An 11,817-nucleotide genomic window follows, 5' to 3' on the forward strand; every position below is an offset into this window, starting at 1 on the left:
TTTAGATCTAGAGTAGGGTTTGCTCTTTTTTTGGAAAAACATATAAACTGTGTTTTTTCAATGAAAGCCCCACTCATGTGACCACTTCTCGACCTTAACAATAGCTGATTGCATTTTAACCTTCAAGTTGTCAGTATTCCTACCTCTCACCCATATTGCCCCATCATCAGCATATAATGCTCTACCCATCCAGGTTAGTTCTCTCACCTCCCTCCTGAAATTGATTGAATTCATGCGGAAGATCCTTTTAACACTAGCTGAAATTGATTTTAGCCTGTGAATCACAAAAGCCACGTTGACCGATGCTTTACATTATTGAACCGATTTGGAGGTGTTCTTTCTAACCATTCAAGGATAAAGGATAGGCTACACTGCAGAGGATACACTGCATACAGACCATAGCCTACTACATAAAGACACAAGAGATACACATGGGTACAAAATCACAAATTAACATAAAAAATACATGTGGAGCGCATTTTGTGTTTTTTTTGTGTGTGTGTGTGTGTGTGTGTGTGTTTTGTTAGCCAGAGCATATGCTAATATTTAAACGCTGTTCCGGTGGATGACCTGTTTGTCGGGTTGCCATAGAATTGGATGATCTAAGTTTCCTTTGTGGTTGATAAAATATTGAAAGCATGTCATTGGATTGAAGTTCTTAAGAAACTGATGACTAAAGTTTTCAAGAAACTTGAGGTTGCTGCGAGAGGGAGTGTAAGATGTGTGTGAGCAACCAACTGATCTTGCACTGTCCTCCGCCACTGTCCTCTTGCACTGACCCGCACCAGTCAGAGGATGGTCATCACATCACCACCATCCATGACGTGCAGAACGTTTAACCTTTTCCAAAGCATGGCGCACATTTGGAAATTTGTATTTATGACGTTAAATTTATGACGTATATACCTATAAAGTACCTATAAAGTATTTTGATACAAAATACAAAGACATTTTCTTTCACTCAATAAAACACAAATGACAAAATACTGTATTTCAAATAGATATATCATAAATACTACCCATCCCTGGTTAGTGGTATACAATAGCGACATGGCATCGTGCCCTGTTAGCATCACTGTAAACCCATTCAGTGATAATGTAAATAAACAGTCTTGCTCAAAACGCCACCAATTAATTTGCAACATAATTTTGCTCTCAATCAAAAGTTTGAATTTGTTAACTGCCATAAATAGACCCCAGGTTATTTTTACTCCGGAGTTACGCTTTAATTCAAATTCAAATTGAAATTCAAGATCATGTTTTGGACCTCAATTCAAATTCTGCTCTTCTCTCTTCCCACTCACTCAATCGCTCCATCTACCTTTTCCTCTTTCTTCAGTGTGTGGCGTGTATGTGTGTGTGTATGTATGTGTGTGTGTGTGTGAGAGAGAGAGAGAGAGAGAGAGAGAGAGTGTGTGTGTGTGCGTGTGTGTGTGCGTGTTTGTGTGTGTGCACGCTTGTCCATGCAGAGGGAACATAATGATGAGGGGACATAGAACAGAGAGAACATAATGGTGAGGGGACATAGAACAGAGGGGACATAATGGTGAGGGGACATAGAACAGAGGGAACATAATGGTGAGGGGACATAGAACAGAGAGAACATAATGATGAGGGGACATAGGACAGAGGGAACATAATGGTGAGGGGACATAGAACAGAGAGAACATAATGATGAGGGGACATAGGACAGAGGGAACATAATGGTGAGGGGACATAGAACAGAGAGAACATAATGATGAGGGGACATAGAACAGAGGGAACATAATGGTGAAGACAAAGATGGTACTAAGTAAGTATAAGCATATATACTCTTTTGATCCCGTCAGGGAAATTTGGTCTCTGCATTTATCCCAATCAGTGAATTAGTGAAACACACTCAGCACACAGTGAACACACACAGTGAGGTGAAGCACACACTAATCCCGGCACAGTGAGCTGCCTGCTACAACGGCGGCGCTCGGGGAGCAGTGAGGGGTTAAGTGCCTTGCTCAAGGGCACTTCAGCCGTGGCCCACTGGTCGGGGCTCGAACCGGCAACTCTCTGGTTACAAATCCAGAGTGCTAACCAGTGGGCCGCGCGCGCGTGTGCGTGTGCGTGTGCGTGTGTTCCATGCATGTTAGATGTTAATAGACTACTTTTTCCCTGTGGGAAAGTGAAGCAAAAGAGACAGAGACAGAGTATCCCCTGCCTGGCCCAGCTGCATTTTGGGATTCCACTCTAGAATGCAAACTTGCATAACAAGGGTGGAGCTTTGAAAACTGGGAGGCCCCAGCCACTTGACCACTCACGCGCAGCAAAATGCTAAGGGGGTGGGTCAGAGTGTCAAGCACTCGGACTTTGATGACTACCCCAGTGAGCTTTCCTTTTCTGTTTGTTTCTGTTGGGGCAACAGCAGCACTGGAGAGAAAAAAAGAGACAGAGAGAGAGAGAGAGAGAGAAAGGGAAAGATAAGAAAGAGAAATACAAGAAAGAGAAAGAAAAGGGGGAGCTTAGAGAGTAACCAGGGAAAAAGAGGGTTTATGAAGTTAGTCCGGAGAGGGGAGGGAGAGAGGGAGGCAGCCAGAGAGAGGAACAGGGGGTAATAAAGGCCGGGTCACTCTAGAGAGAGGGAGGAGAGCAGGAAGGAGAGAGGGAGGGGAGAAGGAAGGAGAGAGGGAGCACATAGAGGGAGAACAGGGTTTTTAAAGGACTCGAGATAGAGAGAGGGATAGAGAGGGAAAAGAGAAGGAGAGAGGAAGGGATCAGAGGGAGCACGCAGGATAAAGAGGGAGAACAGGGTTTTTAAAGGACTCGAGATAGAGAGAGGGATAGAGGGAAAAGAGAAGGAGAGAGGAAGGGATCAGAAGGAGCACGCAGGATAAAGAAGGGAAACCTGAGGGATCTGAGCAGAGGCAGCATGCAGTGTCTGGACAGTACTGTGTTTTGGCTCAGCTGGGCTTTCATGGCTGCAGGTGTTGCCTACCTGTTCGCCGACCGGCAGGTCTCCGGGCCGTACGGCCGGTACGTGCCCACGAGCTACGACCGCAGGCTGGTGCCCGCCGGCCTGGGCTGGTTCATCCAGGAGCTGCCCGCGTTCCTGATGCCTGTCCTCCTTGCCCTCATGACAGATGTACGACCGGGCCTGGGCAAAGGCCTGCTGCTCTGCACCTACTGTTTACACTACTTCCACAGGTACCATGCTCATGTATCTGTGTCTGTGTGAGATGAATGGCTTCTATGGGGTCTTAATACTATATAATACTATATATAATTTACACTACTTCCAGAGGTTCCATGCTGATGCTGATGTGTCTGTGTGAGATTAATGGCTTCTTCAGCTATGGGGTCCTAATTTACACTACTTCCAGAGGTTCCATGCTGATGTGTAAACAACTGTAAAGTAGTGCTTTGGCTGCCTTAAAAAAATTGCTAGAAATGCAGTGCGTTACTGTTGTTTTGTTGATGTGTGCCTGTGTCTGTGTGAGATGAATGGCTTCTTCAGCTACTCTGAATTTGTATGACTTGCAACATGGCAAATAATGCCCTAATCAAGGCCGTCGGTGCATGACCTGGAACAATAATTTAGCTAATTTCATATACAATAGAATATGCGTGCTAGGATGTGTTCGCACACGGACAACAAAGTTCTCTACCTGTAAATAAATTATATCAAGGTCACACTATTTCAACAAAAAACAAAACAAAGACAAGCAACTTTCATTTGAAGTCAACCTCTATCATACTGTTCCTCTAGGTTGACAGTTACTACTATTACAAGTCACTAGATAGATAGATAGATAGATAGATAGATAGATAGATAGATAGATACTTTATTGATCCCCAGGGGAAATTCAAGGTCTCAGCAGCAGCATACATACAACACAAACACATTCTTTAACAGCAGAAAGAGTAATTAAAGTATATAATATAAAAACACAACTAAGCAGTAAGGACAGTAGAAGATAAAGAATATGCTAATATACTAAAATACAAATTATACTAACACTTAATACAATATATAAAAATATACTAAAATACAAATTACAAAAATACAAATTATACTAACACTTACTCTAAATCAATTCTAAAAACAGTATCCACATAGTGGTGATTAATAAATCAGAGGCGCTTGCAATGACTGAGGCAGGGACTGAGCCTGTGATTCTCTGTGCATAGTAAGGTATGGTAAGGTGCTCTAAGGTGCTTCTGTGTGAATGAGTGTCATGGTGGTAGTGCAATGGTGATAGTGGTCATGGTGATAGTGCAAATGAGTAAGTCAACAGTGCAACAATGCAGAAATAAAGTAAAGTAAAGTCTATATATCTATATATTTAACTATTTAAGAAAATGTATAAGTGTGGCCACAGTTCGGCTGTGGCATGGAGGGGGGGGGGGGAGGATTATGCATATGTGCTAATGTGCTAATATAGCACGCAAACAGTGAGGCATAAAGACAGTGGTACAAGTGGCTAGTGGACAGACAGTACCAAACATGGAGGGGGTGAAGAGGCAGACAGACTATGCAGAGAAGTCTATCTCTCCTCTTCCCTTAAGTGAGGCATTGAACAGTTCAATGGCCCTGGGGACAAATTACTTTCTCAGTCTGTCAGTTGTGCAAGGCAGTGAGCGAAGTCTGCAGCTGATCAGGCTCTTCTGCTTAACAATAGTGCTGTAGAGTGGGTGACACTCCAAAATGTTGATCAGTTTGTTCAGGGTCCTTTTTGTCAGATAGTGAAGTGATGCACTCCAGTTCAGCTCCAACTACAGAGCCAGCTTTCCTTACCAGCCTGTCAATTCGCCCCACATCCTTCTTCCTTGTGCTTCCTCCCACTTCCTCCACTCAACCCATTTTTCATCATGTGCTGTGTCACTATAGTAGATATTGGCATCATCACTTCTATTCACTGTGCAGTTCTCATAACACCCACATATGTGTGTGATGCACTCTATGGTTTGAAAATGACAGCCTCATAAGCCCCATGTGCTCTGGTGTCCTCTTGCTTAAGACCCACGCTCTTCCTTTACCGTTGATGGTTTCTGACATGGTTAAGTAATGGTGAAGACATCTTGACGGCCACGTATTGCCAAATGTGTGGCGCCCACCACAGATGTTAATCTCTCGCTATACTGCACAGCAGGTTGCGGTACTATGCCACAAATAACACTGTGTATGTCACTTCATGCTGGTATGTGTTCACATACTCCTCACTCTGTCCTAACCTGCGATATTAAATGTTGTACTTATAAAGCATAATACAAGTGTACTTATAATACAAACACTATACTAAGTCAGGCAAATTAATCCATGTTAAGTAAATGTCAGAGAGTTATGTGTCATAATACAGTGTTTTTTTTGCTTTGTTGTATGTGTGTGTGTGTGTGTGTGTCAAGTCGTCAAGTTTATTTATATAGCGCATTTCATACACAGAGGTCATTCATTGTGCTTTACATAAACAAAAGCGTGTGTTATTATTTTCTCCGCTCAGGACTTTTATTTTCTCCTTGTTGACACGAGGCAAGCCCATGCCTTTACAGACGGTCAGGTCTGCCACCATCTTCTGTGCTGTGTGTGGGGCCCTACAGGGACACAACCTGCTGCACTGCGCCCAGTACGACGACAGCTGGGCACGGGACGCACGTCTGGTTACAGGTGAGGAGGAGAAGGAGGAGGAAGAGTTTATAAGATATACGTATCTTCTTCTCAGGACCTTTATGACTTTTAGATTATGGTTATGGTTATATGATTTAGCAGACACTTTTGTCCAGAGCGACTTATAAATAAATAAAAAGAAATAAAAATGCAAAAAAGGGAAAAGAGAAGGAGAAGGAGGAAGGGATCAGAGGGAGAGAAGGAGGAAGGGATCAGAGGGAGCACGCAGGATAAAGAGGGAGAACAGGGTTTTTAAAGGACTCAAGATAGAGAGAGGGATAGAGAGGGAAAAGAGGAGAGAGGAAGGGATCAGAGGGAGCACGCAGGATAAAGAGGGAGAACAGGGTTTTTAAAGGACTCGAGATAGAGAGAGGGATAGAGAGGGAAAAGAGAAGGAGAGAGGAAGGGATCAGAGGGAGCACGCAGGATAAAGAGGGAGAACAGGGTTTTTAAAGGACTCGAGATAGAGAGAGGGATAGAGAGGGAAAAGAGAAGGAGAGAGGAAGGGATCAGAGGGAGCACGCAGGATAAAGAAGGGAAACCTGAGGGATCTGAGCAGAGGCAGCATGCAGTGTCTGGACAGTACTGTGTTTTGGCTCAGCTGGGCTTTCATGGCCGCAGGTGTTGCCTACCTGTTCGCCGACCGGCAGGTCTCCGGGCCGTACGGCCGGTACGTGTGCGACTTGAGGCTTAAGGCACCACAACTAGCCCCCCTGACTCCCCACACATGGGGTGGAATTTGAATGGCTCGCAGTGCATTTGCATAATGTTTATTAAGCTGATACTTATATCCAAAAAGACTTGGAAAAAGTGTCCTGCCTGCTTTTTGTTTTTATCCCAGGTTTAGAATTGTTTCTTTGGTTATCTTCAAAATGGCCTTGACCTTTCTCAAAGTAGCATATGAATTCACATGTTTATGATAACTGACACTTTATCCTTCTAGTGCTAGCCCCTTATGCATAAACATGATGTCTATATAAAGGTTTTGTGTTGTGTTATTTGAAATGATAGATGATATTAAGATATAGAAGATATAGAACATATATAACCAGTGGATAGTTGTTTTATTGACATGTTAACTTGCTACATATGCTGGTCTTCCTTTGCTGTAGGACTGCTGATGTTTTTCTTAGGCATGGCCATCAACATTCACAGTGATCATGTTTTACGAGGCTTGAGAAAACCAGGAGAAACAACCTACAAAATTCCCAGAGGTATTTCAGCTCATTTGCCACATCATGCAAAGCCAACACATGACATTGTAGATATTACCATGACCAATGTCAGTTTTTTCCATAAAGTTTCCATATAATAAAACCTAACTGTTGTTTTTTGGCTTATTCAAAATAATGCCCATGGTCTTCAGTCCCCCGTCTACTATATCATACAACCTGATACTGAAAGTACATATTATCACTGTCTTACAAGTTAGACCTTGAGTGTAATCCTATCAGTATAAGGATATGTAGTGTTTGTAGTAAGTAAGTAAGTGTGTGTGTGTGTGTCTGTGTGTGTGTGTGTGTGTGTGTGTGTGCGTGTGTGCGTGTGAGAGAGAATGTGTGTGTGTGCGCGTGTGTGAGAGAGAATGCATGTGTGGAATGTGAATGTGTATTTCTAGTGTAAATGACTCATAACAACAATAGGTTACCTTGTATAAAAGAGATCCCAAATAAACATGTTTATTTCCATCTGTCTGTCTTTTGACAATTAACCTAAAAAAAACATCCTTGACCTTTACACTCCCACTACAAACAGACCCATTGCCATCTGGATTCCATCTGTGAACATTTCAAAGTGTTCTCCTGTCAAAAATGTAAAAGCTTTTAGAAACACTGACTCCAATAAATACTGTAAATAAATAAAACCACCCCCAATTATGTCTTGTTTCTGTAGGCGGCTTGTTTGAGTATGTCTCCGGAGCAAACTTCTTTGGGGAGATTGTGGAATGGTTTGGCTTTGCCATAGCGACATGGTCCCTGCCTGCATTCTCATTGGCATTCTTCACCATGTGTTCCATTGGACCACGAGCCTACTATCACCACAGGTACGGCAGTCAGCAGAACACTTCACACAAGACACTTCACTGACTTAAGACAAACATAAACATGTCATAGTACATGAGCTATCCTGTGCATGGTGTCAAAATGAATACAGTTCCCCCCATAGGTACATTTACATACATTTTGTCATTTAGATTACGCTTTTATTCAAAGCAACTCTCAAAAAGGGAACGATCAAGGTATGGTGCAATTAGGACATATTAGTGCAGCAATATAGGTACTACTCGCATAGAATAAAATGGCAGTTCAAGCTAAGTATTTAAGTGAAGAAAAGAAAAAGGAGGGATAGCTAGGATAGGTAGCTTACATCATGACACTTCTAGAGTGACACTTCACATGAGCCCCATAATAGAAGTGTAAACATGCCACAGCACATGTTCTTACCTGTCATTTCTTTCTGTGAACCGAACGCCGTGGTGTCCATTATCCCTTACGATAAATAAATCACGCTGAAAGGCCTATATGATTCTAACTGTCTCACTAAATTGCATTATCCACACTCAATTCCCACTGGTATCTGCTAGACAACAAGTACCAAAACATGATTAGTTCATAGATTTCACATGTAAAATTCATTTTATACAACCCCACCCCCATCTTGCCTGTTCATAATTCTGAGAAATTCTTGTGTGCATGTGTGCATGTACATGTTTATGTTTATGTGTGTGTGTGTGTGTGTGTGTGTGTGTGTGTGTGTGTGTGCATGCTTGTGTGTGTGCCTGCATATGTGCCAGTGTTTGTGCATGTGCATGCATGCGTACATATGTCTACTGTGTGAGTATGTGTCATACGTAGGATTACTGTGAATGTATGTGTGTGCATGTGTATCTGTTTATGCACATGTGTGCACATGGAATGGGTTAAGATGACCCCTGGAGGCAAACATACGAAAACAATTTCTCAAGATATTCACAGAAAACTGTGTCTGCCCTACCCTCCTTTCGGGGGGTCCAGTCCAGCAGGGGGGCTACAGATCAAAACAAAAAATGATGGTTCCATGCTATCCATGTGGGGTTACATGCCCACCAAGTTTCGTGTACCCCGGTCTTTCAGTGTCCCGGGAATCCTTGTTGGTGTACAGTCACTAAATGTACACATAAATTATTTTATTGTAAGGCCCCCCATGAACGAAAGTTCACGAAACTTGGCATGCATTTGGAGGGTGTCATAATGATCCTACACTTTCAATTTCGTGCAGTTTTGACCATGTCAGCCAGAGATATTGTGATGAAAACACCTAATTTTTTGCTTTTTAATTTTTAACTAGGTGGCACTATACATGAAATAAGTGGTAATGGGATAGGTTGACATGTCCCCTTAAGACCAACATACAAAAAAAAGGTGGACCTCCTAGGCCCTACGGTTCTCGAGATATTCACAGAAAACTGTCTCCGGCCACCTACAGGCCAGTTGGTGTATAGTAACATAAATTAATTTATTGTGTGGCCCCCCCATGAACGGAATTCCACGAAACTTGGCGTGCATTCAGAGGGTGTCATAATGATCCTAAACTTCCAATTTCGTGCAGTTTTGACTATGTTAGGTCACAGATACCTGCGATTACAACACCTTTTTTACTTTTTTGTGTTTAACTAGGTGGCGCTATACATGAAATGAGTGGTTATGGAATGGGTTGACATGGCCCCTTGAGATCAACATACAAAAAAAATGGTCCTCCTAAACCCTACGATTCTCGAGATATTCACAGAAAACTGTGTCTGCCCTACCCTCCTTTGGGGGGTCCAGTCCAGCGGGGGGGGGGGGGGGGGGGGGGGGGCTACATATAAAAACGAAAAACGATGGTTCCATGCTATCCATGTGGGGTTACATGCCCACCAAGTTCCGTGTACCCCGGTCTTACAGTGTCCCGGGAATCCTTGACGGAAATTTATGACCGCTGCGCTTCATAATAAGGGGCAAGCTTATAGCTGGATGCTCAGGGCCAGATGTACTAACGCTTTTGCGCCCACTTCAGGCGTATTTGTTTCGCAACGTGCGTGTAAAATCATTGCGAGGTATGTACAAACAGGCCGAAATGATGTAAAAGCGTAAACTGCCTGTTGCGGGAGCTGAAAGTGGTTGATTGCGATTGTCATGTCATGCATATGCATTCATGGGAGGATCCAGGGGAAAGTGGGAGTTTAGCGTAAAAAGATGGGAGGGGAAGAGTAAAGAGCGCCTAATTATGTATTCCGCGGTATGTACAAAGACTGCTCCTGAAAGCGCACGTCTATTCTGCGCCTAAATACTTGCGCCTTGTAAAAGCAGGTGTTAATCCAAATTGAAGTTCAATGCTTCAATAAGAGAACCTTTCAAAGACAACAGAATCGCTATTTAGAGCACCAGTTTTGCAAGTCTTTGTAGGCTACTATCAAAAGCAACATTAACTTTCGTTGGCCTTTCGAATGTCTTACTTTCACTTTCACGTCATTCACTTAAACTTTCCTACTTGCTAGATTTGACCAATTTTCCATAGCCTACGTTCACAAGTAGTTTGAGTAGAACTACTGATCTTCATTATCTCCCTGCTCGTTGACATCTTATCATCTATGGTATTATTTCATGATCGCTAAACGTTTGATTCTTTTTAATGTTGTCATCAGTTAACTTCATTCAACTGCGCTTGTAGGCTTTGCCATTCAGTTGTGGACGTTCGTAAATTGCGTTTATGGGCGGAGAGAGGCAGAGAAAGGCGCAGTTTACACCAAGGATTGAACGATTGATAAATACGACGGAAACTTGGGTCTGTCAGCGTTCGCAGTCTGCGGTTTGTCCATGGCGCTGATAACGTTACGTTCGCAAATGTACGTACATCTGGCCCTCAGTCTCAAAATTAATACAGTTCTGATGAATCCCGTAGGAAGGGTTTCCCGCAATGCCTTTAACTAACTTACGGGAAAGTCATGTGGTTAATAAGAACACAATGATCCGCTGACCGAGCTAAGCGATGTCAGATGGGAAAATATGGGAACCAGCTGTGGGCAACAGATGGGAATGATGACTCAGCGAATGCCGAACATCAAAACCCGAATCACCAACAAATAACCATTGTGGGCAAAAATCAACACCAACAGAGCATTTCATTGGGGTTATCCTTTCATTGAATTAGCCCAATGACACCTCCAGAATGCTCAGCAGTGGTGTCTGGCATCCCAGACTAATGATTGATAGATAGATAGATAGATAGATAGATAGATAGATAGACAGATAGATAGATAGATAGATACTTTATTGATCCCCAAAAGGAAATTCAAGAAGCTACCTCGACATGCTGCCACTCTTGTCGGCACCCGAACCGGGAAATTTGTTGTCTTCTCAAGATGTCTAGATGTCTAAAACATATTTGTATTCATTTTTTTTCCTGAAATCTCTCCATTTGTGTTGCAGGTTTTACACTGAGAAATTCAGCGATTACCCCAAAACAAGGAAAGCCCTGATCCCCTTCATATTGTGACCGGATAGTTCAGAGAAGTAGGCTTTGGGGATTGACCAGTGTTTGATTTATCATCTGAAGGATTTAGAGAACAATAATCAATAACTAAATATTAATAATAGAAAATATTGTTAATGGAATTACTATTTAATATTGTCTTGATTTGTTCTATACAGAGTTACATACATACATACATACATACATACATAATTACTTCTTGCATGATTTTGAATGTTTTTCATATCCTTTGTAAAAATCAGTTATTTATGGACCCTTTCAAGAGAGTTCCATTATCAGCATCATAGTTGGCCCCACAAGGCTTCCTTTTTAACATTCCATATGTTATCTTAATGCAGAGGAAGTAGATTGGGGCCCAAATAGAACGTTCAAGCATTGTTGTTGTTTTTATTGTTGAAAGGGTCCATATTAAAAAAAGACAATTTCCACAAGAGTTTTTTGTGTTACTCTTCTCTTTCTTACCCAAACTAAGCATAGTGCATTTGAAACCAATCCTTCTAACACATAGGCCAAGGCTTTTCAAACTCAAATTCAAATATGTTTTAACCACACCAGGTAGGCTATGTATCTCTCAGGTGGCTCCTTAATCTTTACCTCTCTGTCTATATTGATAGACTAAATGGAAAACCTCTCAGGGAATGTAGAATGTAAAATTAGTTTTGTTGTAGGCCAAT

At 42.3% G+C, this 11,817-nt stretch overlaps 1 protein-coding gene across 1 annotated transcript; it reads left to right on the forward strand.

The window, feature by feature from the left end:
* The first annotated feature begins 2,406 nt into the window (after positions 1 to 2,406).
* srd5a2a (steroid-5-alpha-reductase, alpha polypeptide 2a) lies at positions 2,407 to 11,507 on the forward strand. The gene is made up of 5 exons (XM_042103722.1): positions 2,407 to 3,174; positions 5,469 to 5,632; positions 6,745 to 6,846; positions 7,526 to 7,676; positions 11,080 to 11,507. Exons 1-5 carry the CDS (start codon positions 2,900 to 2,902, stop codon positions 11,144 to 11,146), a joined length of 759 nt encoding a protein of 252 aa, XP_041959656.1. The 5' UTR covers positions 2,407 to 2,899; the 3' UTR covers positions 11,147 to 11,507.
* Positions 11,508 to 11,817: the final 310 nt, after the last annotated feature.

This window comes from Alosa sapidissima, chromosome 9, assembly GCF_018492685.1.
Source record: "Alosa sapidissima isolate fAloSap1 chromosome 9, fAloSap1.pri, whole genome shotgun sequence".
Classification (NCBI taxonomy): domain Eukaryota; kingdom Metazoa; phylum Chordata; class Actinopteri; order Clupeiformes; family Clupeidae; genus Alosa; species Alosa sapidissima.